The sequence below is a fragment of the Molossus molossus genome, unplaced genomic scaffold (genome assembly GCF_014108415.1).
Source record: "Molossus molossus isolate mMolMol1 unplaced genomic scaffold, mMolMol1.p scaffold_m16_p_10, whole genome shotgun sequence".
NCBI classification, from domain to species: domain Eukaryota; kingdom Metazoa; phylum Chordata; class Mammalia; order Chiroptera; family Molossidae; genus Molossus; species Molossus molossus.
In genome coordinates this window covers 19,103,162-19,124,325 of record NW_023425345.1, presented here as the reverse complement: position 1 = coordinate 19,124,325, position 21,164 = coordinate 19,103,162, and the positions used below count along the sequence as shown (strand labels likewise).

The window sequence follows — 21,164 nt, the reverse complement described above, 5'->3', positions numbered from 1 at the left end:
TGCTTGTGAATGATACCCTACTAGATAGTGTCCCACCTACTAGCATAAGATAGCAATAGAAAAGAAGCTGAGAGACATGCTACAGGTGATAAATGTAGGTTTCATTAGAAAATGTATAATGTAATTATAATTCTATAAAAGGTATGTATATGCATAGAAAACAGTCTAGCACCATAGACACTAAAATGCTAAAGGTTGTCATCACCGGATGGTTGAAATATAGATTTTTTTTCTCATTATAGTTTTCTGTATTTTCAACAATAAACTTTTATTACCTTAAAAATAAGTTAAAAAGTAAATGTAATATAAAAATGCAATGCATCTGATGAAAAAGTTTATGTCCAATTGTTACAGAAGCTAAACTCATCTGAATTAGTGTCCACTCCATCCCCAAACCCCACAACAGAGTAGAAACACTAGGCCCTTGTTTGATTTTCTTAATTTAAGGAATTAGATTTGAGTTCCCTCATTAGAGAAGGCAATCTTTAGCATCATTAAAAGAGTTGATCAGGAAATGAGACAAAAATCTGGAGATAATATTTATTTATTACATATAAAAAATTAACAAAGCAATATATATATATTTTTTGCAAGTCCACAGGACCTCAGGAAAAAAATATGTTCTATATGTGAAGTTAACCTTATGGTACTGTGGTTCATGTTTTGTATATTCAAGTGCAGAAGAAACTATATGTGAAGTGATTATGCATGGGTACAGAAGAAGAATAATAATGAAACACTGTAATTTTGTGAAATATCATATACATTGTGTAAAAAAAATTAGTACATAGAAATGACCATATACTGTTAATAAAGAAAAGGAAGAAACTGTTTCAATATTCAGGTTTAAATACTAAAACATAAAAATAAAACAAATTCTGTATCTATAAGAATTTTTGAAGTGTATACAGTACATTGCAAATAAATGAGCATTTTAAAATTTTAAGTTCATTTCCTCTTTACCAAAGCATATTTTTATACTTACGATTTCTTCTATTTCAAAATCTCTTTTTGTTTATAAAAAAGTTTCATCATGGCCGATATCTATGGAATCTAATCTTTAGCCTGAAGCTGAGACTTCACGCAAACATATTCTCCTTTATGCATCTTCACATAGTTTCTCCAAGTATTCAGAGTCAAATAGTACAACTTCCTTTATCTGGTTACTTTTGTCCACATGTAGTGGCAGTGCTACTGTTTCAATAGGTTTTCTTACACACCTTTTTCTTACTGTCAACAGTGTCTCCAAACTCACACAACACAAGTGGTAGGTAGTAAAGTGCTTTATACAAAGAAATACTATATACATGTGGAGAGGTTCCTCTTAACACACCACAGACCAAAATTCACACATATCACGCAAGAGAAGGTTCTTTTTAAGAGACACCTTTTCTGATAGAAGGGTTGGGGATTGCTTAAAATCTTATTACTTTAGCACAAATATAAGTATTAACATATTTGAAGCTGGGAGGAGTCCTTGTTATATGTATTGCCCTTAATGGATTACTGTTAAATATCATACTGCTATTAAAATATTCTTAATGAATTTCAGAATCAATTCTTTAGAAAACAGGTATCAGCATAGGTTTTTTTTTTTTTTTTTCCATTTCTCTTTATGAAACAAAGTATATTTAAACATGTGCCCCAAAGGGGTTAGACAAGGCCCATGCATTGGAACATTTCTATACATTTTGGCACTTAAAAAAATTCCAGTTTCATACTGAGGTCTCCTTTTCATTAAGTTTGTGTTTTATACATAGAGAAGTGCCATTCTGTGCTATACACCTTTTTTGCTACTTGCACTGTCTTTTTAAAATATCCATGACTTTTCTTCCAAGAGATGGTTTCCAGTGCTGGACAAAACTTTTCATATTCACAATTAGTTTGCCTGTTCTTACATCCTCATGTCCTGCGACAAGGTACTCCAAACCTAAAAGAGAACAAATGGGGCTATATAGTATCATAATTTATTGAAAGGGGAGATGTGACTTCAGCAGTTTCATGTATGCATAGTTAATGGTTTTATATATTCATGGTCGAAATAGGGAGTAATAGACAATAACAGCTCACATTTTTATTTCTTAATTGATATTAGAGAGAGAGAGGGAAAAGGAGAGAGAGATAGAAACATTGATGAGAGAGAACATGGATTGGCTGCCTCCTCCATGCCCCGCATACAACCTGAACATGTGCCCTGACCGGGAATCAAACTGGTGACCTCTTGGTGCATGGGTTGATCGCTCAACCACTGAGCCACACCGGCTGGGCAATAATAGTTGACATTTAATAAGCATTTGTTAAGTGCTTTGCATGTATTATGTCATTAATCTTGAAAATAACCTTATAAATAGGTACTATTTTTCTTCTTGTTTTACAAATGAGGAAACTGAGTCTTGGCAAGATTAAGAACTTGTTTAGTGTCTCAGTAGTAGCAGCGCTTGGACTTAAGCTCGGGTCTGTCTGATTACAGAACTATTTACTCTATGCTATACCACCCTCTATGGTAAAAAAGTATTCCGTGGGCACTTAATATACTGCTATAAATCAATATTTCTTGGGGACTCACTATGTATGGTACTGTATATTAAGGAAAATTTTATAAAAGTTTAAAAACCATTTGGGAAAACATCTTGGAAACAAAGTATGGGTTTAATAAAACAGCACACATTTCCTAGATAAAGTTGATATGCTTATGGAATATAGGATGTTTGTTACACGTTTTTTAAAAAATGGTGAGAACCGACTAGACCTAGAGCTGACTTTGTAATTCAGAATTCTTCTCAGGCTAATACAATATACACAAAATGAAAAGAAATCTCATTATCTATATATTAAAAAGAAATATAATTTCCCTCAGTAGATGTTTGTAGTAATATAAATATTTGTACACTTTTCATTAATATTATAGGATAGAGCAAGTAAGTAATTATGTTTATAAAATAAAAATTTCCAATATAAGATAAAGAGACATATACTTTAAAACTCAAATTAAGAATAAACACTGGATATGAAAATTTCATTGAAAATTTCAGTTTAAACTCATGGTTTTAAAATGTATTCTTTTTTATGCACTGAACTAATCTAGAAAACGTCATTCCATGACATTATTGGTTCAGGCAGGGATTACCAATTGGTGATAAAATCATTAAATGAATGGTTAATGGGAAACTGAATGTTTGTATAGCAAGACCACACTCATGATTTTCTAGTCTCAAAAGGGAAAAAAGCTCTGGCTAGTGTGGCTCTGTTGGTTGAGCAGCATCCTGTGCACTGAAAGGTCTTGGGTTCAATTCCTGGTCAGGGTACATACCTGGGTTGCTTGTATAACAATGAAAGGCTTATTTTAAAAGGTTATTAAAATAAATCATTCCTAAATTTAAAGATAGCTATGATGGTGTTTTTTTAAAAAAAGAAAATAATGACATAGAGAGGTTTAAATGCTGGGGAGCACAAATGTAAGATGGATTATAAGGTATTTAAATTCTTTAAAGGGTAACCTTAGCTTCTGCATGAAAAGAATCTCAATGTTTAATTAACAGACTAGTTAAAATATAATGTTCTTTATATTGTTTCTATCATCTCTAAAATAATAAAATTCTCATTAAAAATACAGTAAATAGCCCTGGCCAGTTGCTCAGTGGTTAGAGCGTCAGCCTACAGTCCAGAGAGATGAGGGTTCAGTTCCCACTAAGGGCACGTACCTCAGTTGCAGTTTGTCCCCGGCCCTGGCTGGGTCATGCGGGAGGCAGCCACTCGATCTGTCCCTTTCACATTGATGGTTTTTTTCTCTCTCTCTCTCTCTCCCTCCCACTCTATCTGAACAACAAATGGAAAAATGTCCTCAGGTGAGGATAAAAAACAAAAAATACAGTAAATAATTTTTAGAAAAGTTTAATATTAAGTCTAGTATTTTAAATGAATTTACTGTGAAACTAGAAATAGAATAATAGAGGAATTTGACGTTAATTTAAAGTACAAATAAAATTAAACTAGTAAATAGGATACTGAAATAGATCAATAAATTATGGAGCAGCATCATGCCAAAAATTAGTATGGAGAACAGTTATCTGCTGCATCACTGTTAGCATTTATGTTTTATTTTCCTATCTCTATGCTTTTGACGTCTACTTTACTGAATTGAGGACAAAATGTTTATTGTGTGCTCATAAAAAAAGAAAATATAACACTTTAGAGCTAGTCTTTAAAAAACTTTTTTTTAAAATATGTTTTTATTGATTTTAGAGAAAGAAATGAGAGGGAGAGGGAAAGAAAAACATCTGTTGGCTGCCTCCTGACCAGGAAATCAAACTGGTGATCTCTGGGTGCACGGGACAGCGTTTCAACCAAGTGAGGGTTTTAGCGCTAGCCTTGACGTTCTAAAATATATGATTAATTAATGACTAAATGTATGTATGAATGTAGGAATGAAAGAATTTGCAGGGATGCCCAATTAGATTGCTCCTTATCAAAAGTAGCAAAGGAAACAAGTTGGTATGTTAAGGTTTCAGAATTTTCTTATCAGCTTTCTTTGCCTTTAGCTATTGAACTTGTAAAAATGGAGAAACAAAGTGAAATGAAAATGTGTCTGGTTTTGCTTTGGCAGGTTCCAGTCTTTTCTTCAAGTGAGTAAACATGTTTTCAAGAATTCTTTGAATAATTGTGCTTGTGTTTTCAATTGTGATGAACTCAGTTGATGCCTTGACTGTTTGGCAGAAACCCGATTAGGAAGTATAGTTCACTTCCTGGAGGATGGCTCAGATGGTCAAAGCTTTTGTTTTTAATGTCTGGCTAAAAAAAACTGATCAGATTTTTTTTTCTTTTGCCAAGATAGTAGAAAATGCTTATAGGAAGAACCCCTGTACCTAGATCTTTGGGAAACAGAACACAGATAATGACTCTTTGTTTCCTGTGTTCAAAATCCAAGATTCTGATTACTTGATTTGTTTTTTGAAACTATATTTATTTATTTAAAATGTCATCTTTTTCCTTTTTTTAATTAAAATTTAAATTAATTTAAATAAAATACTGAAGGGGTATAAAAGGGTGTGAGAGATTAGTTAACAGTAGAAATAAAGTCAAGAGTTGTATATCATTGTTTAGATGGTTTTGGTTGAGAGAGTTTGTATTGATGGTCTCTCTCTCTCTCTCTCTCTCTCTCTCACACACACACACACACTCAGTTATGTTTGTTTCTCTCAAATTTATTTGTCAGAGATCACAATTTCTTATTAACATAACTATGGTTTCCTAGATTAAAATTTGGAAGGAATTATATCCAGAAGAGAAATTATACACTTGTTTCTACAGTGCCATTATGACACGGAAGACAACTGCACAAACAGAGAAATACAGAGAATTAAAAACAAGTTATCTGTGCTCTGGCTGGTGTGGCTCACTTGGTTGAGCATTGTTCCATGCACTGAAAAGTTGGCAGTTTGATTCCTTATCTGGGCACATGCCCAGGTTTTGGATTTGGTCCCCAGTTGGGATGCAAATGGGAGGCAACCAACCTATCAATGTTTCTCTCTCACGTAGCTGTTTCTCTCTCAAATCAATAAAAACATATTTTAAAAGTTATTTGTTTTGCTAGAACTTACTATCTGGAAACTTTGTTACTATTACTTGGGTACTAATGGTAGGTACTGGAGACACTATAGTAAAAAATCTACATCAAACTTAATGAGGGAGACAGAGAAATAAGCAGCTTATGATACAGTATGAGGAGTGTACTTATAGAGTATAAAGGTATGAATCCCTAGCTTACTTGCTTGTCTCTACTTCTGCCATAACATTTTAAGGTGCAAACTCCACTGCATTTCAAGTTTCACTAAGATTCTACAAGGGTTTTTTGTTTGTTTTTGTTTGCTTATTTCTGCTGTTTCTAGTTTGAAACCAGAATGATCATGTAATGAAAAATAAGATGATAACTTGAGAGTTGTTTTCTATCCAGGAGAAACAGATGCTTTTCATGCAGTAGTAAAAATGAATTCAATATTATCTGCACAGATGGAATTTTGCATTTGAACTTCCTTTGGGAGCAAGTTCTACCCAGGGCACCATAATAGGACCTAGCTTTCAGATAAAGTGTTAGTGGCAGATAAATTCATGAAAGTGCTTTCTATGCTACTGACACCTGGAATCAATCTGAGACTTCTCTTTTAGGGCACAGAATATTATTTGTAGGATTTTAAAGTATTATACTTTAATACAGCACCTGGAAGAGAAATAGTTTTTTGATGTCAGTTCAAAGAATTCCATTTGGGCTTTCCCCCAAATTCAGATATGAAAAGGAGAGATGCTCTTGCAGAGTTTATTTAGGTTGTGGTTCAGAGAATGTAAGACAAACAGCAATTCAGCAGAGAGAAGGTAGTTATTAAGCTAGAAAAATATAATGCTCACCAGGATTGAGGATTGGACAAGTACAGCCTCTGTTAGTCCATGATTCTGGATATAATGTTCGCTTTCCTCGTAAAATTTTCAATTTGGTAGATTTTAAGACTTTTTTTATCTTCACATTGACCTCAGCATGAGATCCTTTATCATGAGCTGATAAAATCTTTATTTTTAGCACTGTAACAACACAATCCCAAAAGTCAAAATGCATAGAATTTCATATCATCTTTTGAGGTTTGAACAACAACTTAAATATGCACTTCAGAATATAATAGAAAAGTGAATTAATAATGATGAGAATGTGGAAATTTGCTTTAAAAATAATTAGGTTCAGCAACTTGGTACTGGCTTCATCTCATTTATATCAACTATACTCTTCCTTCTTAGACTGCTACATTTTCAGCTGCTACTCATTCCCATATCACTATGCTAAGAGTATATCAGCCATCTGCCTACTACAAGTATAATCTTAAACACATTCAGCTATCAACTAAATAGAAAGAAAGATGCATAGGAAGTAGAACTATTATTCTGGTTTTTCTTTAGATTCTAACTATATTATACTCTTCAGGTTGATTGTGTATGATAGTGTGACAAAGAACAAATGTTATGCCAAGATATATTTTACTATTATTATTTTTAAAATGTTTTTATTGATTTTTTAGATAGAAAGAGGAAGAGAGAGAAAGATAGAAACACCGATGTGAGAGAGAAACATCAATCGGTTGCCTCCTGCATGCCCCCTACTGGGAATCAAGCCCGCAACTGGGGCATGTGCCCTGACTGGGAATTGAAGGAGGACCCCCTCAGTCCATGGGACAAGGCTCAATCCACTGAGCCACACCAACCATGCATAATATTCTAAAAAGATTAAATAATTTTATTGATTACTTAATCTTCTTTCCCTGGTGTAAAATGCAGGCTGACTGGGGTTAGGGAGCCTCAGTATTCTATATGACTCATGATTCTATGATGCTGTAACATCTGTGAAATGGATGGAGGGTGAATTAAGTAATGGAGTAAGTTGTGGTGGGGAAGAAAGTAGACCTAAGAAATATTTAATGCAAGAACCCTATCCTGGCTAGTCCCGTATCCATACAACTGTCAGACAGTTGTCTTTTTAGAATCACCAAATTTTAGACTTCCAAGGGGTCTTAAGAGCTCATCCAATTTTGTTTTATATATGAGGAGGCAAGTTTTAAGAAATTTAGTGAACTGCTCAAGTGTACATGACTGGCTGGTTAGAGGTAGAGTTTGGACTAGAATCCTGATAAGATAATTGCATGGAGGGTACATAGCATAATGCCTCATACATAGCCAATGCCCAATAGCTATTTTTGGTATTTTGGGGGTATTTTTTCATTAGACTGTAAGCTCAAAGAGAGCAGGGAACTTGTCTGTTCACAATGATAGCTCAATAAATATTTGCTAAAGGAATAATCAGCCCTGGCCGGTTTGGCTCAGCGGTTAGAGCGTTAGCCTGCGGTCTGGAGAGACCCGGGTTCGGTTCCCGCTAAGGGCAAGTACTTCGGTTGCAGTTTGACCCCGGCCCTGGTCGGTCGTGTGGGTGGCAGCCACTCGATGTGTCCCTTTCACGTCGATGTTTCTCTCTCTCTCTCTCTCTCCCTCCCACTCTATCTGTACAAAAATTGCAAAAATGTCCTCGGGTGAGGATAAAAAAAAAAAAAAAAAAGGAATAATCAAATAAATCAAGTTTTTTCCATTAAGCCAGAGAATGGGGTGGGGCCTTTCTCCCCTACCCTCAAGTCTGTGGGTGTATTGTACTTAATAAGATCAAAGTATTTCATTATATCATTAAGAGCATTCAAGTTTCCTTAAGCAGGAAATAATACAGTTGTATTAAAAGATGCCAATGTGGTTGTTTGTAAATTCAGTCAGAGAGCTACTGATCTATGTGGTAATTAAAGCCAATGGATATTTCCACTGAACCAACTGACTCTGAAATAAATAGTCATGTTTTTGTTTTTGCTTTTAATAGTAAATACCATTCCCTGTATACTGACTTTTCTTTATTGGCACTATATATTTAAAAAGTTTTATTCTATTTTTTAGTCAAGTTGGCAAGTGAAAGGGGAGAAATATGCATGTAATTTTAGATAAGATTTATAAGGTTTTTAACATTTACTTTTTTATCTCTTATGAGATTAAATACAATGTTATCAAGAACCTAAATAATTGGTTTCAGAAATCATGACTTAAATTTTTCTCTTCATTGTAATGCATATTTCAAGTCCTATAAATTATGGAACAATAAAGAGCCCAGACGCTAGTCAAGAATATGTTGGCAAGATAAGGAATCTCTAATAGATTTAATGATAAACATAAAGTTATTTAGAATTTGAAGATAGTAACAGTCTTCATTTAGGGCAGTGACATTTTTCTTTATCTATATGCTCCATTTTCTTGGTACTTGAAAGGCAGAGGAACATAGAGTATACAGGAGGGCAGGGAAAAACTCAGGCAGACAGCTCATCTCAGCATATATCCTCTTACTCCTCAGAAATACACATTCTCTTCCTCCTTCCTAACATTTACTGAGCATCTAGTAAGTGCAAGGTAATGTGCTTTTCAAAAATTGCATTCATGGAAAAGATGGCATCATCCCTATTTTATATATGAGAGAGTCTGGAGAGATTAAGTTAACTACCCAATCAATCAGAAATCAAACCCATATAGGTCTGAATCCAGTGCCTGAGGTCTTGAAATACTGCTTTATGAAATACTGCTTTAAATTGACTTCTGCTTAGCCCTGGCCAGTTTGGCTCAGCAGTTAGAGGATCTGCCCATGGACGAAAGGGTTGCAAGTTCAAATCCCAGTCAAGGGCACACAAGTTCTACCCCCAACCAGGGCTGTGCAGGAGGCAACCGATTGATGTGTCTTTCTCACATCAATGTTTCTCTCTCTCCTTCCCTTCCTTCCACGCTCCATAAAAGGAAAAAAAAAATCAATGGAAAAATATCCTTGGGTGAAGATTAACAAAAAAGTAAAAAATAAAAATGTATTTTTGTTTAGTATTACCTGATAAACTGCCACAGGAATTGTTAAGTGGCTAGAGACTTCCCTTTTAGATTACTGAGACAGGAACTATCCATAAGGGAGAATTATGTGTCATTTTTTCTTTTTGTCCTTCGCTTCTTCTCCTTATGGTAGGATAACCTTGCCCTTGCTCTACAAGCCTCCTGCCCCTACCAGGGCATTCAAAACCATTTCTATTAGGAAGATCTAGGCCAAGATTAGAATATTGTGCTTAAAATTATTATATAAGACTAATGCTTTAATATATTGAGAATGTCATACACCAGGCCTCACATTTTTTAGAACACTCTTTGTACTTAGTTTGAATAGATTCTCAGAAGTTTTCAAGGGCTTCAAACTCACCATATGAATATTTCATTCCACAGAATGCCTTGGAGTTTCCTAACACCTGTTCCTTACATTCACATTTACCTACAGAAATTGCACGAGAAATGGTGTTAGTTATTTAGAAATAAAGGGAAAAAAATCATCAAGTAAATCCAGGTAACATAACTCTTCAAGGCTTGAGTGATTTATACAACTTAATCCACAAATACTAAGAAACAATGAAAAGTCATTCAAAAGAAATGATTACTTTCTGAATTGAATTAGTTATTTCCAGTGAAGTATTGACCTAAGAGAAATATAGAAATGTAGAAATATTGATATATTTTAATGCTTGTAATTGATGTTGTGATAAATATAGTCCTTGCTAATGGAAAGGAACTGAAAGATAACTTACAGAAAAACAATTATATTTTTATAATTAATGTTCACCACGACGAAAGTCAAATAAAATAGTTAGACAGACCTTAGAAGGTAATGCCATGAAATTTAAAAGAATGTATTGAGCCCCAGTGGTAAGCAGGACATGGTGCTATAAACCTCAGAGTATATAAATATAAGCAAGGCACAATTTGTGCCTTAAGGCTCACAATTCAGGAAGGTGAATAAAGCAATATATAAACAGTGATAAGTGTTATAAGACACGTACAATATGCTTGCGGCGGGTGTGTGTGTGTGTGTGGAGCTCATGTTTGAGCAGATGGAAAAGGCTTCATTGCTGAAGAAAGATTTGAAATGGAATTTGATGAATAAGTGGGATTTTTTTATCCTCACCCAAGGACATTTTTGCATTTATCTTCAAATAGAGTAGGAGGGAAAGAGGGAGGAAGAGAGAGATAGACACATCGATGTGAGAGAGACACATCGAGTGGCTGCCACCCACATGATCCCAAGTAGGGCTGGGGACAAACTGCAACCAAGGCACGCACCCTTACCGGGAACTGAACCCGGGACTCTCTGGTCCACGGGCCGACGCTCTAACCGCTGAGCCAAACCGGCCAGGGCTAAGTGGGATATTTTCTACCAACAATTGAAATTATGTATTACAGTTATGTGTGAGAGATTTTTCAGGTCCTGTGGAAGATTTTCAAAATGCCTTTGTACATAATCTATATATACATTATCATACTTATCTATGTATCTATTTCCTCTCTGGACTAAAAACCTTGAGGACAATTGTTATGTATTATTCATCTTTATATTCCTAGAACCAGAATGGATAGGATTTTCATTCTTACTGATTTAACAAATAGATATCATTTTACCCCTTCCCTCACTCATCCCCTCTTTCCCTCATGCTTTGCATTTCATAAGCACCGAGTGGTACAAACAGCAGGTAACATTTACTGAGGAGAACTTACTATGTGCCTGGCACTATTGCAAGTGTTTTATATTTATTTACTCATATAACATTCTAACATACAGAAATTTGACAGAAATATAGAGATAAAAGGATGAGCAAAATAATATGTAAGAGAGAAGGGGCAGAGTGTGTTCATGGAAAAGTCAGTGGTTCTGTTTTTCTGGGGTACAGACTGAGTAGAGAATAGTAGAAAGTATCACGGAGGACCTTCATTGATGTGCAGTTAAGGTAAATGGGAATTTTCAAAGCTATCAGTTTAAAGAAGTTACTGAAATTAAATATATGTGTGTGTGTATATAAAAATTTATTTGGCATTACCATAACAAAAATATTTGAATAGAGGGAAAATGAAGTCACGGACCAATTAGAAGCTAGTGAAATTGATGATAACAATAACTAAACTGAGTGCCAACTAAAGGCCATAAACTATATAACAAATTTTATTCATATGATCTTATTTAATATTTACAATAACCATATGAGATAAGTATCATTTAAAAAATTTAAAAATGGCACTGCTGGAGTGGTTCGGTGGTTGCATCGTCCTGTGCCCCAAAAGATTCCTGGTTCCATTCCCGGTCAGGGCATATATCCTGATTTTGGGTTCAATCCCTGGTCTGGACACATATGGAAGGCAACTGATTGGTGTTTCTCTCTCAAATCCATTGATATTTCTCATATCAATGTTTTGTTTTTTTTTTCCTCTTTCTCCCTCTTCCTTCCATCCTCTCTCTGAGTAAGTCCTTGGATGAGGATTAAAAATAAAATAAAAAGTGAAGGCTCAGAGTAATTAATTAGCATATTCAAGGTAGCATAGATAATAAGTAGAAAAGCCAGATTTTAAGCCTGGGTTGGGGAGAGTCTAAAGCCTCTGGTCTTTCTACTATACTGTCTCTCTAAGTCAGATGGAATGTGGGTCTGAGAGGTAGCTAAAGATCTAGATAGGAAGGAATATTGAGGGATGCTGCAGAAATAGGGTCTACAGGTCTTTTCAATGGTAAGGGAAGAGGATGCATAAAAACAAACTTGAAGTTTTCAGCCAGGGTGACAGAGAGGATTGCAGTGTCACTAAAAGAAGTAGGGTAGTTAGGAGAAGGAGAGCACTTCAGGGGTGTATAATTTAAGGTTTTTTTGGTAGCAATCAATTGTCTAACTTAATTATTGGAAGCATGTGAGGAGAAAGAGCTGAAGAACTGGAACTTGGAAAGGACAGGAATCAGGAGAGTGCCTGAAATCTAGGAACCACTGGGCTTCACAGTCGATATCATGAACTCTAATCATTTTCAGAATTTGTCACTTTCAGCAAAAGATTCAAATTCCAGGGAGAGGACATCCTCTCCACAAGTCTATTAAATGAGGGAAGAGTGGCTCACCAAAGGAAAAAAATGGGTTGAGCTACCACAGAAACAGTGGGAAATAAGGGGAAATTAATCTGGTAGGCAAAACACAACAGAGGCCCACAATGAGGAGAATGGAATGAATTAGAGATGCTGACAGAACATTCAGGTAGAAATGAGAGTAGGATTCTGGTGAGACAGGGAAAGAAGGGACTTGTTCGTTCTAACTAAAGCTTCTCTAGGAATCAGGAAATGAAATCTGTAGGTGGAAAATCACAGTGGAATTAAATAGAGAAATCAATTTGCTTAATATGAGCTGTTGTGATTTGTTTAAAAATATTGCTTTTAATCTAAACACAGCAGAGAGGATTACTCATTCAGAAATTGTAGTAACTTAAGTGAACAGCCCCCAGCCTCTGATAATGCTACCAAAGCAAGAGTATGGTAACTACCATGCTATAAAACCTAAAGGAATTCCAAATGGCATATATTATTCCTCAACATTATGTTCTTCTCTTTAGTCCCTCAGCCTATAAGAACATGCGTTTGTTATTTAAAGATCTTTCTTTGGCTGTTTTTCCAATACTCCCTTTTCATTTACATTTTAAAGTGTTATAGATATAAATGGCTTTTTGTTTTTGACCTGGATATGTATATTTTTTTTAGTTTATCCACTTTATTATATTAATATACCACTTATTATTCCATTGTTTGCCACTTAAGATATTTCCAATTTCCAGTTTTTCACTGTTAATATATAATGCCACCAAGAATGTTGTCTTACCTGACAAACCTCAGAGGAGGAAGGCCAGGGGGAAGGATGAGATAAACCAAAGAACTTATATGCGTGTATGCATAACCAATGGACACAGACAACAATGCTGGGGGCGGGGATAGGGAGTAGGGTGTCTGCGAGGGGAAAATGGAGAAACATCTGTAACAAAAATAAATTAATAGCCCTGGCCAGTTTGGCTCAGCGGTTAGAGCGTCGGCCTGCGGTCCGGAGAGACCCGGGTTCGGTTCCCGCTAAGGGCAGGTACTTCAGTTGCAGTTTGTCCCCGGCCCTGGTTGGTCGTGTGGGTGGCAGCCACTCGATGTGTCCCTTCATGTTGATGTTTCTCTCTCTCCCTTCCTCTCTCTCCCTCCCACTCTATCTGTACAAAAAAATGGAAAAATATCCTCGGGTGAGGATAAAAAAAAAAATTAATTAATTAATAAAGAAGAAGACATTTAAGAAGAAACCTGTGCTAGAAGTCAGCATCTTAATTTTCAAATTGAGAATAAGAATGGAAATAAAAATGATATTATAGAAGCAAATTGAGTATGACATGGGAATGAGGTAGAGTCTCTTGGGAAATAATGTTTGGGAAGGATAATTACTAGAAAATTTTGGCTTATTTTCCTGTTTAAGATTTTGGACACTGGATTTAACTTTTATGTCATGAACTGTAGGTGACAGAGTTACCTTCCCCTCAACATTCATCAAATATTAAATGAGAGTGACCTTGTGTGAGACCCAGGGAAATGTGGGTAAAAGGGTGATTATACTTTACATTTGGTTTTAAGAAATTTAAAAAAATAAATAAATGGTAAAGAAAATCTGAAAAGGGCATGTTAGTGTTTCATCTGCTTATGTATCCGAAGTAATTTAGAATTAGAAAATATGTCACATGCAACTCTCCCACAAGGGAAATAGCTGGGTAAGATTGGTTGGTTTTATTATTCATTATTTTTATTGTCTTATGAGCATAAACTTCATTAAAAGAGTGAGACTAAAAAAAAAAAGAAGAACGTTAAAGGGAAAGAGAGAAAGAGAGAACATTGTTTACAGTTCTTTGGTACTAAAAGCAGTTGTACTGTAGAAGTGGTAGAAATTAAGAGTATCTTGTTGGTATAGGTATCACATTCCTAGTTATGAAAACTTATGGTAGGTAGGCACATATATCTGAGAATAAGTCACAGTGCTTAGGAAACAAATTATCACTTTTCTATGGAAAAAGGGTGTGCAGGAGTACTATTCAATACCAACTGGAATATTGCTGTTTAGAGGAAACTGAGCAATGTCTTCTGTAATCTGGAGCTCATCCAGATGAATTTCAGAGGCTCTCTGGGGACATCATAGACCTAACAGCTGCTGTGAACATGAGAGTCTGGAGTCATTCTGATGCTATCACGTTATGTGCTTAATTAGTGTGCTGCCAGCTCCCTAGTAACATGAGGACTGGCTTAATGAATGTCCTAAAAACTTGATTTTTATGGATTGGCTTAGCAGACAAAGTTGAAGAATTAGGAAAATCATTGTATTAGCAAAATAGAAGTAAACTTTCAAAAGTGGTTATTAAAATCAGAATTCACACTATGTAGCATTAAGGCAAAATAATGAATGAATAAGATTTTCTCTTTTTCCAATGTGGAAAGATAAATACGACAACTTCATATTACCTATCCTTCCCACCTTCTTCTCTGTTGTGAATTAAAATGAAACTATTTAGGAAAATTATAAGATTGTGTAAAGTGAAAAAGTCATGATATGGAATTGCAAATACCAATGTTTCTCAAATTTGGGTTCTTGATTCTTGAAGGGTCCATAAGTTCTTTAAGAGAATGTATTAACATTGTAGTTTCTAACTCTGCTTCAGCCATACTGGCCTCCTTGCTGTTTCTGAAATAAGTCAGGCCTAGTCCTACCTCAGGGCTTTTGCACTTGGTGTGTCTTCTGCATAAGTTTTTTTCTCCTCTGTTATCTATATAGTTAACCCCCTTACCCCCTTCAGGATTTTTTCTCAAATGTCACCTTTTATAGGACTTTCTCTGATTACTCTATTTAAAAGTATGCCATCCCAAACACTTCTTATCCCTCACCTGTTTTATTTCTCTATTATACCAAACATCATTATATTAAATATTTTACTTATTTATTAGCTGTCTTCCTCTGCAAGAATAAAGACTCCTTAGAGGCTGGGATTTTTGTCTGTTTTGCTCAATTACTATATTTAAAATACTTGCATGCAGTATGAGTACTCAGTAAATATTTGTTGGATGAAGGAATGAATGTATAAATAACTTCTACACATTAGTAAGAAAATTGAAAATAGGCAATTAACAAAAAAAAAAAAAAAAGAAACTTGAATGACCAAGAAACCATGAAAAGTTACCAAACCTGTTAGTAATCAAGAAAATGCAATTGGTGAGATCCCATTTTATACTCATCAAATTGGCAAAAATCGAGAAGTTTGATAACGTTAACTTCAGAAGTCCAATAACTGTTAACTGAGTTAAACTGTGCCTGAATTAATGAGTTAGAGTGGTACTTGGACCCTTGTATGTACCATATAAAAATTTGTTAAATAAATGCAAAGTACTAATAAGGATGTGGAGCAACAGGATGTCACAGCTTGCTGGTGGAATGCAAATGTATACAACCACTCCACAGAGCTATTTAACAATATATGGTAAATTTTACAGTAAACACATCCATGGCCCAACAGTGTCTAGGTTGTACCTTAGAACAAGGGTCAGCAAACCTTTTCTATAAAGGAACAGATGATAAATATTTTAGGTTTCGTGGGCCAAGAGGCAAAATTAAAGATATTATGTAGGCACTTATATAACCATTTAAAGTGTAACCATTTAAGCCTTAGAGCAGGTAGAGGGTGCAGACTGTAGAAAAATAGATGGCAGGCCAGATTTGGCCTGAGGCCCATAGTCTGCCAGCCCCTGTTCTAAGGAAACTCCTTCTCAAGTACACAAAGTCACAGATAAGAGAACATTCACGGTAGCATTATATACAACAGTGTAAAACTAGAAATTGGAAATATCTTAAATGGCAAACAATGGGATAATAAAAAGTAGTATATTAATATAATAGAATAGAGAAACTAAAAAAATGTACATATCTAGGTTTAAAAAAATGACATCTGTAACAATTTAAATTTTAAATAAAAAAATGAAACTTATGATAAAGTGTAAGATTTGGTAATACTAGAAGGTATGTATATGAGTTTTTATATAACATTTTTGGCATTTGTAACATTTAATAATATTTTTAAAACTATATTAGGTTAATTTGGATTATTTGGTGAGCACTTTACAACCAAATGCTGACAGATTTCATGCTTTTATATTTATGTTAAGGAGCAGGTTGGTGCTAAATAGAACCACTTGATTTTCTACGAGAAAAGAATAGAGGCAGTATGAACACAGAAATTATGTATTCCCACCAATATCACAGCATGCTCTTCACAAGAAGAAACAGAAACATCATAGGAAAACTGAGTCAGAGGAAATAATAGCACAGAGTTGGTAAGTTCAAAGAACCATATTTATGTGTTTTGACTTCAGTAAAAATCATTTTTCATATGCAATTAGTGTTAATTTGAGTTTTATTATTTGACTTATATTTAGTTTGTAAAATTGTTTTTGTTTTCTAGTTGTAAAAAGTTATAAAAATGAGTTCACAGCTAGCCTCTGCTTTGTATATATTGTTACACTAGGTAAGAAAAGGAAATACACTAAAGTGTTAACAGTGAGATAATGAGATTTGGGTGACAATTTGTTTTTTTACTGCGATGTTTTGCTTTTTCCAAATTTTCTATACTAATTACTTATGTATTCTAATAATAAAAAACAAACAAAAGCTTATTAAAATACCCCTTAGTTATATTGAATAGTTTTATACTTATGAGGGTCCCTACTTTATTAAATGTCAGAACTAAAGAGTTCCCTTTAGGATCTAAAAGTTGTTCTCTGGTTTGTTATGAATCACTGTTTATCAAGACCAGACCTGGAAATACGTTACAGCTATTGTCTCACCTGAATGTCGAAGTGCAGAAAAGCCTTGCTCATCCTCCCACTCCCAGGTTGATTCACTCTTATTGTGCGTGGAATGGAAGTCAGGAATCTCATGATACCAGTCTATGTCTGTGCTGCTAATAAAACAGAAAATGAAGAAGACATTATTAAGAAATTTCTCAGAACTTGAATGAAATAAGTAAATTTATAGAGGTTTAAACCTTTTCAGCTACATTCCCATCCTTTCACTTTCAGAAATAAACAGTGTGTTAAGGGCCTACTATTAAGAATAATTTATTTTGCAAAATGAACTAGACCATCTCTAGAATCTTGCAAGAACAAATGGCTTGAATCTCAATTTGACAAAAATTCTTTGAAGAGATGTGCAAAGACATCTTTGCTCCACTGATGGCATGCACGATTTTCCATATCACTACCAGATCCTCTAAAGACTCTGAAGAACACATAGATGAGAACAAGAGCCATGCGCATTCACCTGCTGATGCAGTCTCCTGTGAGAGGGTCACAGCTCCCTGCACAGTCACAGGGCCTGCAGCCGTAGTCTCCGAAGCCCCAGTATCCCACCATACACCTGTCACAGTGTGGCCCTGCCACCCCGGGCTTGCAAGGGCAGTCACCATTACTGGGGTCACAGAAGGTCACTGAGCTGAAAGGAAGGACAGCTGATCCAACTGGATGGCAGGAACACACTACAAAAGAGATGACACACAAGCACTGATGAGTGACTGGATTGTGGAGATGGAGCCTGTCAATCCCAAAGTGGCTTCTTTTCACCACACAGCATATCTTTGAGGCTTCTCCTTCAGCTAGTTGGCATAGATTCGGAGAATAAAAACTAATTAAATTATATATAAGAAGATAAAATCAGAAAAGCATGTCTGCTGCAAAACAAACCACATAATTTATTACAAAATTGAAGGCATTAAATATGAATGGATTTTGTTGGGGTGATGGGAATGAAGATAATGAAAGAGCAATTCATGATAAAGAAAAAAAATTATGAGTATGGTGCTCTGGAAGCCAAGCAGAGAACGTTTCAAAGAGGTAGGCAACATCAACTGTGTCAAATGCTAATAGGTGCAAGAAGATGAGGAGTGGAAATGGATGATTGCATTTCACAACATGAAGGCCATCGGTGTCCTTGATAGGAACAGTTTCAGTGAAATAGTGAGTAGCAAACCTAACTGAAGAAGACTTGGGAGAGAATGGCAGTAGCGGAAGTTGAGCCTCAGAACAGACACCTCTTTTGAGACACCTCTTTCTATAAGGGCACACAAATGTGGTGGGAGCTAAAACCGAGTGGGGATATGAGCACAAGTGAAGATATGAGTTTTGTTTGAAGATGGGAGAAATTATAGCATCTTTGATGTTGGTGGAAATGATTCAGTAAAAAGGGAAAAATTGGTGACCAAAAGAGAGAGTTGTTAGAGGAATACTTGCTCACACTTGAGAAAGGGAAAAAGGACGAGGTCTGGTGTAAAAGAGTAAGTACTGGCCTTGCGTGGGAGCATGGTCAATTCATAGTAACAGGATAGAAGGCAGAGCATATGAACATGGATACAGGTGAATGGATATATGCAGTGGTGGGAGCTGGTGGGATTTTTCTTCTGATTGTTTATATTTTCTAGATGAAATAGGAAGCAAAGTCATCAGATGAGAGAGATAATGAAGAGTGAATGAGAGACTTAGGAAGTGAAGCCAGGCAGCAGAAAGACCACATTTGAGGTTAAAGTCATAAATTTATAGTGATGTTGGTTGGTTGTCTCCAGTCTTATATAACTGAGAGGGTTCACGTTAGATGTAGGAAGAAAGATGGATTTAATTTGCATGTGCTATGGACTGAATATCTATGCCACAACCCCAATTCATTCGTTGAAGCCTAATCCCCAACGTGATGGTATTTGGAGGTGGGACCTTTGAGAGGTTTGGATATGGTCTGGGGAGTGATGAGATTGGTACCCTTATAAAGAGGATGAAAAGCAAAAAGCTCTCTTCTCTGTGAAAGACATGATGTTCTAACAAAAATTGGCAGTCTGAAACCTGGAAGAGAGCTCTTGCCAGAATCCAACCTGCTAGCACCATGATCTCAGACTTCCAGCCTCCAGAACTGTGAGAAATGTTTACTGTTTAAGCCACTTAGTCTGTGGTATTTTGTTATAGTAGCCTGTATGGACTCAGACACGTGAAGTCAAATCTAGCTCCTCAAACTACAACCTATGAGCAGCCTTTTCTGTAAATTCTTGCTATTAACCAAGAGTCCTTCCCCTCAGCTCTCTCCCAGCTTCCACAATTGCTCACTACTCACAGTATGACAATCCCTAATTCTTTCTTTGTTCCTGGGATAGCAAAAATAGTTGAGCAAAGTTTTAAAAATGTACTTATTGGGTTCATCACAAATTTGTGTACCCTAACCTCTGTTGGGTCCCCTAACTGATGATCATTAACCCTATTTATTCATTTTTACCTGGCCTTTTTTTTTTTAATAAATAAAATTTCTTACAGTGGCTGTCCAAAAATATCCTCAGACTTTTTAATTCATCATAATCACTTGTTCTAAAATCTAAATTAATTTTTAAGGTTCTCTGGATAATCTTTTCTTTACCATGAGGATGAAATTATTTTAAATGAAATCATTTTAGCAAGGTTCATGCACAGAGCCTGACATCTTCTAGGTCAACTATTCCTGCTAAGTCTTCTCAATTGATACCTAGATCCCACTACCCTTTATTCCCTTGGAAACGTATTTTATTGATTTTCTTTGTCATTAAAATCTCAGTTTGGCTTCAATCTGGCTTCAAAGCTCAACTACTAACTATGACTTTGGCAAGATACCTAGCCTCTCATTTTCTCAGTTTTCTTGTCTGTCAGAGGGAAATGAGAACAGTATTTACCCTCATTACAGTTGTTGTAAGGATGAAAGGAGATTATGCATGTAAAACAGGGTAGTGTCTGGCACATGATTAATGACTAGTGAATTAACTAATTAATTCAATCAATAATTCTTGTAGAGTTGTAGGATCTGTGCTTGCATAAATAATGGTGCCAACTCTTAAGAAACTCATAGTATCATTCAGGAAACAGAAGAGTAAATAAAGAATTTCCATACACTGATAAGTACTCCAATAGAAGTCTATATAAAGTGCTACATGAGCCAAGAGGAAGGGAACACAGGCTGAGGGAATCACACAGGGACCACAAAGGAGGGATCATTTAGACATCCGAGCTGATCCAAAAGATAAGTAGGATTTTGCAAGTTGAAAAGGAGGGGGAGATAGGCAGTTGCTTATTCCAACCTGGTCTTTAGATACTCTTCCCACTGCATTTCTTTTAAATACTTAAAAAAAATATTTTTTTTAATTGTGGTAAAAAACACATACCATAAAATGTACCATCTTACCCATTTTTAAGTGTACAGTTCATCCTCTTTGCATTGTAAGTTTCTGCACTATGTGTGGAAGCTCCTGCTGCTTCCTGAAAATGGGAAGCTCTTCATGCCTCAGTGTCCGTGGACATGCCTGCATTGCTTTCGCCACCTTGTCCATCTGGACCATGACATGCTTTCTTGTCCCACTCCCTCCAGACAGTTGGCCACTCTCTCCTCTCTGTTGCCTCTGCTTTTTGTATATATTCCATTTTGTGTATATCACTGTACATCATTATTATTTGTTTATATGCTTGTCTCCCTCACTTGTAGACTCTGAACTCATTGACAGAAGGATCTTGATCTTATTTTTGTTTTCTAGGCCCCAGAACAATGTCTGGAAGATGCCCAGATAAGCATTTATAGAATTGACCTGAAGGACATTCAGGCTATAGGAATCATATGTGAAAGGGCATGGTCTGTTGGGGACTGTGAGAAGTTCAGTGTGTCTGGAGT

General features: G+C 35.6%; 1 protein-coding gene across 2 annotated transcripts in view; it reads right to left on the bottom strand.

The window, feature by feature from the left end:
• Positions 1 to 531: 531 nt before the first annotated feature.
• The window catches only part of NTN4 (netrin 4), a 128,689-nt gene continuing 108,056 nt past the window's right edge, over positions 532 to 21,164 (bottom strand). The window contains exons 6-10 of one of the 2 annotated variants that reach the window (XM_036252618.1): positions 17,763 to 17,976; positions 17,288 to 17,403; positions 9,794 to 9,862; positions 6,400 to 6,570; positions 532 to 1,930 (exon numbers count right to left, since the gene is read on the bottom strand). In XM_036252618.1, coding sequence (XP_036108511.1) covers positions 1,794 to 1,930; positions 6,400 to 6,570; positions 9,794 to 9,862; positions 17,288 to 17,403; positions 17,763 to 17,976 — 707 coding nt within the window. In that variant the 3' untranslated portion in view covers positions 532 to 1,793. The remainder of the gene's footprint in view (positions 1,931 to 6,399; positions 6,571 to 9,793; positions 9,863 to 17,287; positions 17,404 to 17,762; positions 17,977 to 21,164) is intronic. The other variant, XM_036252617.1, reaches the window with a different exon arrangement.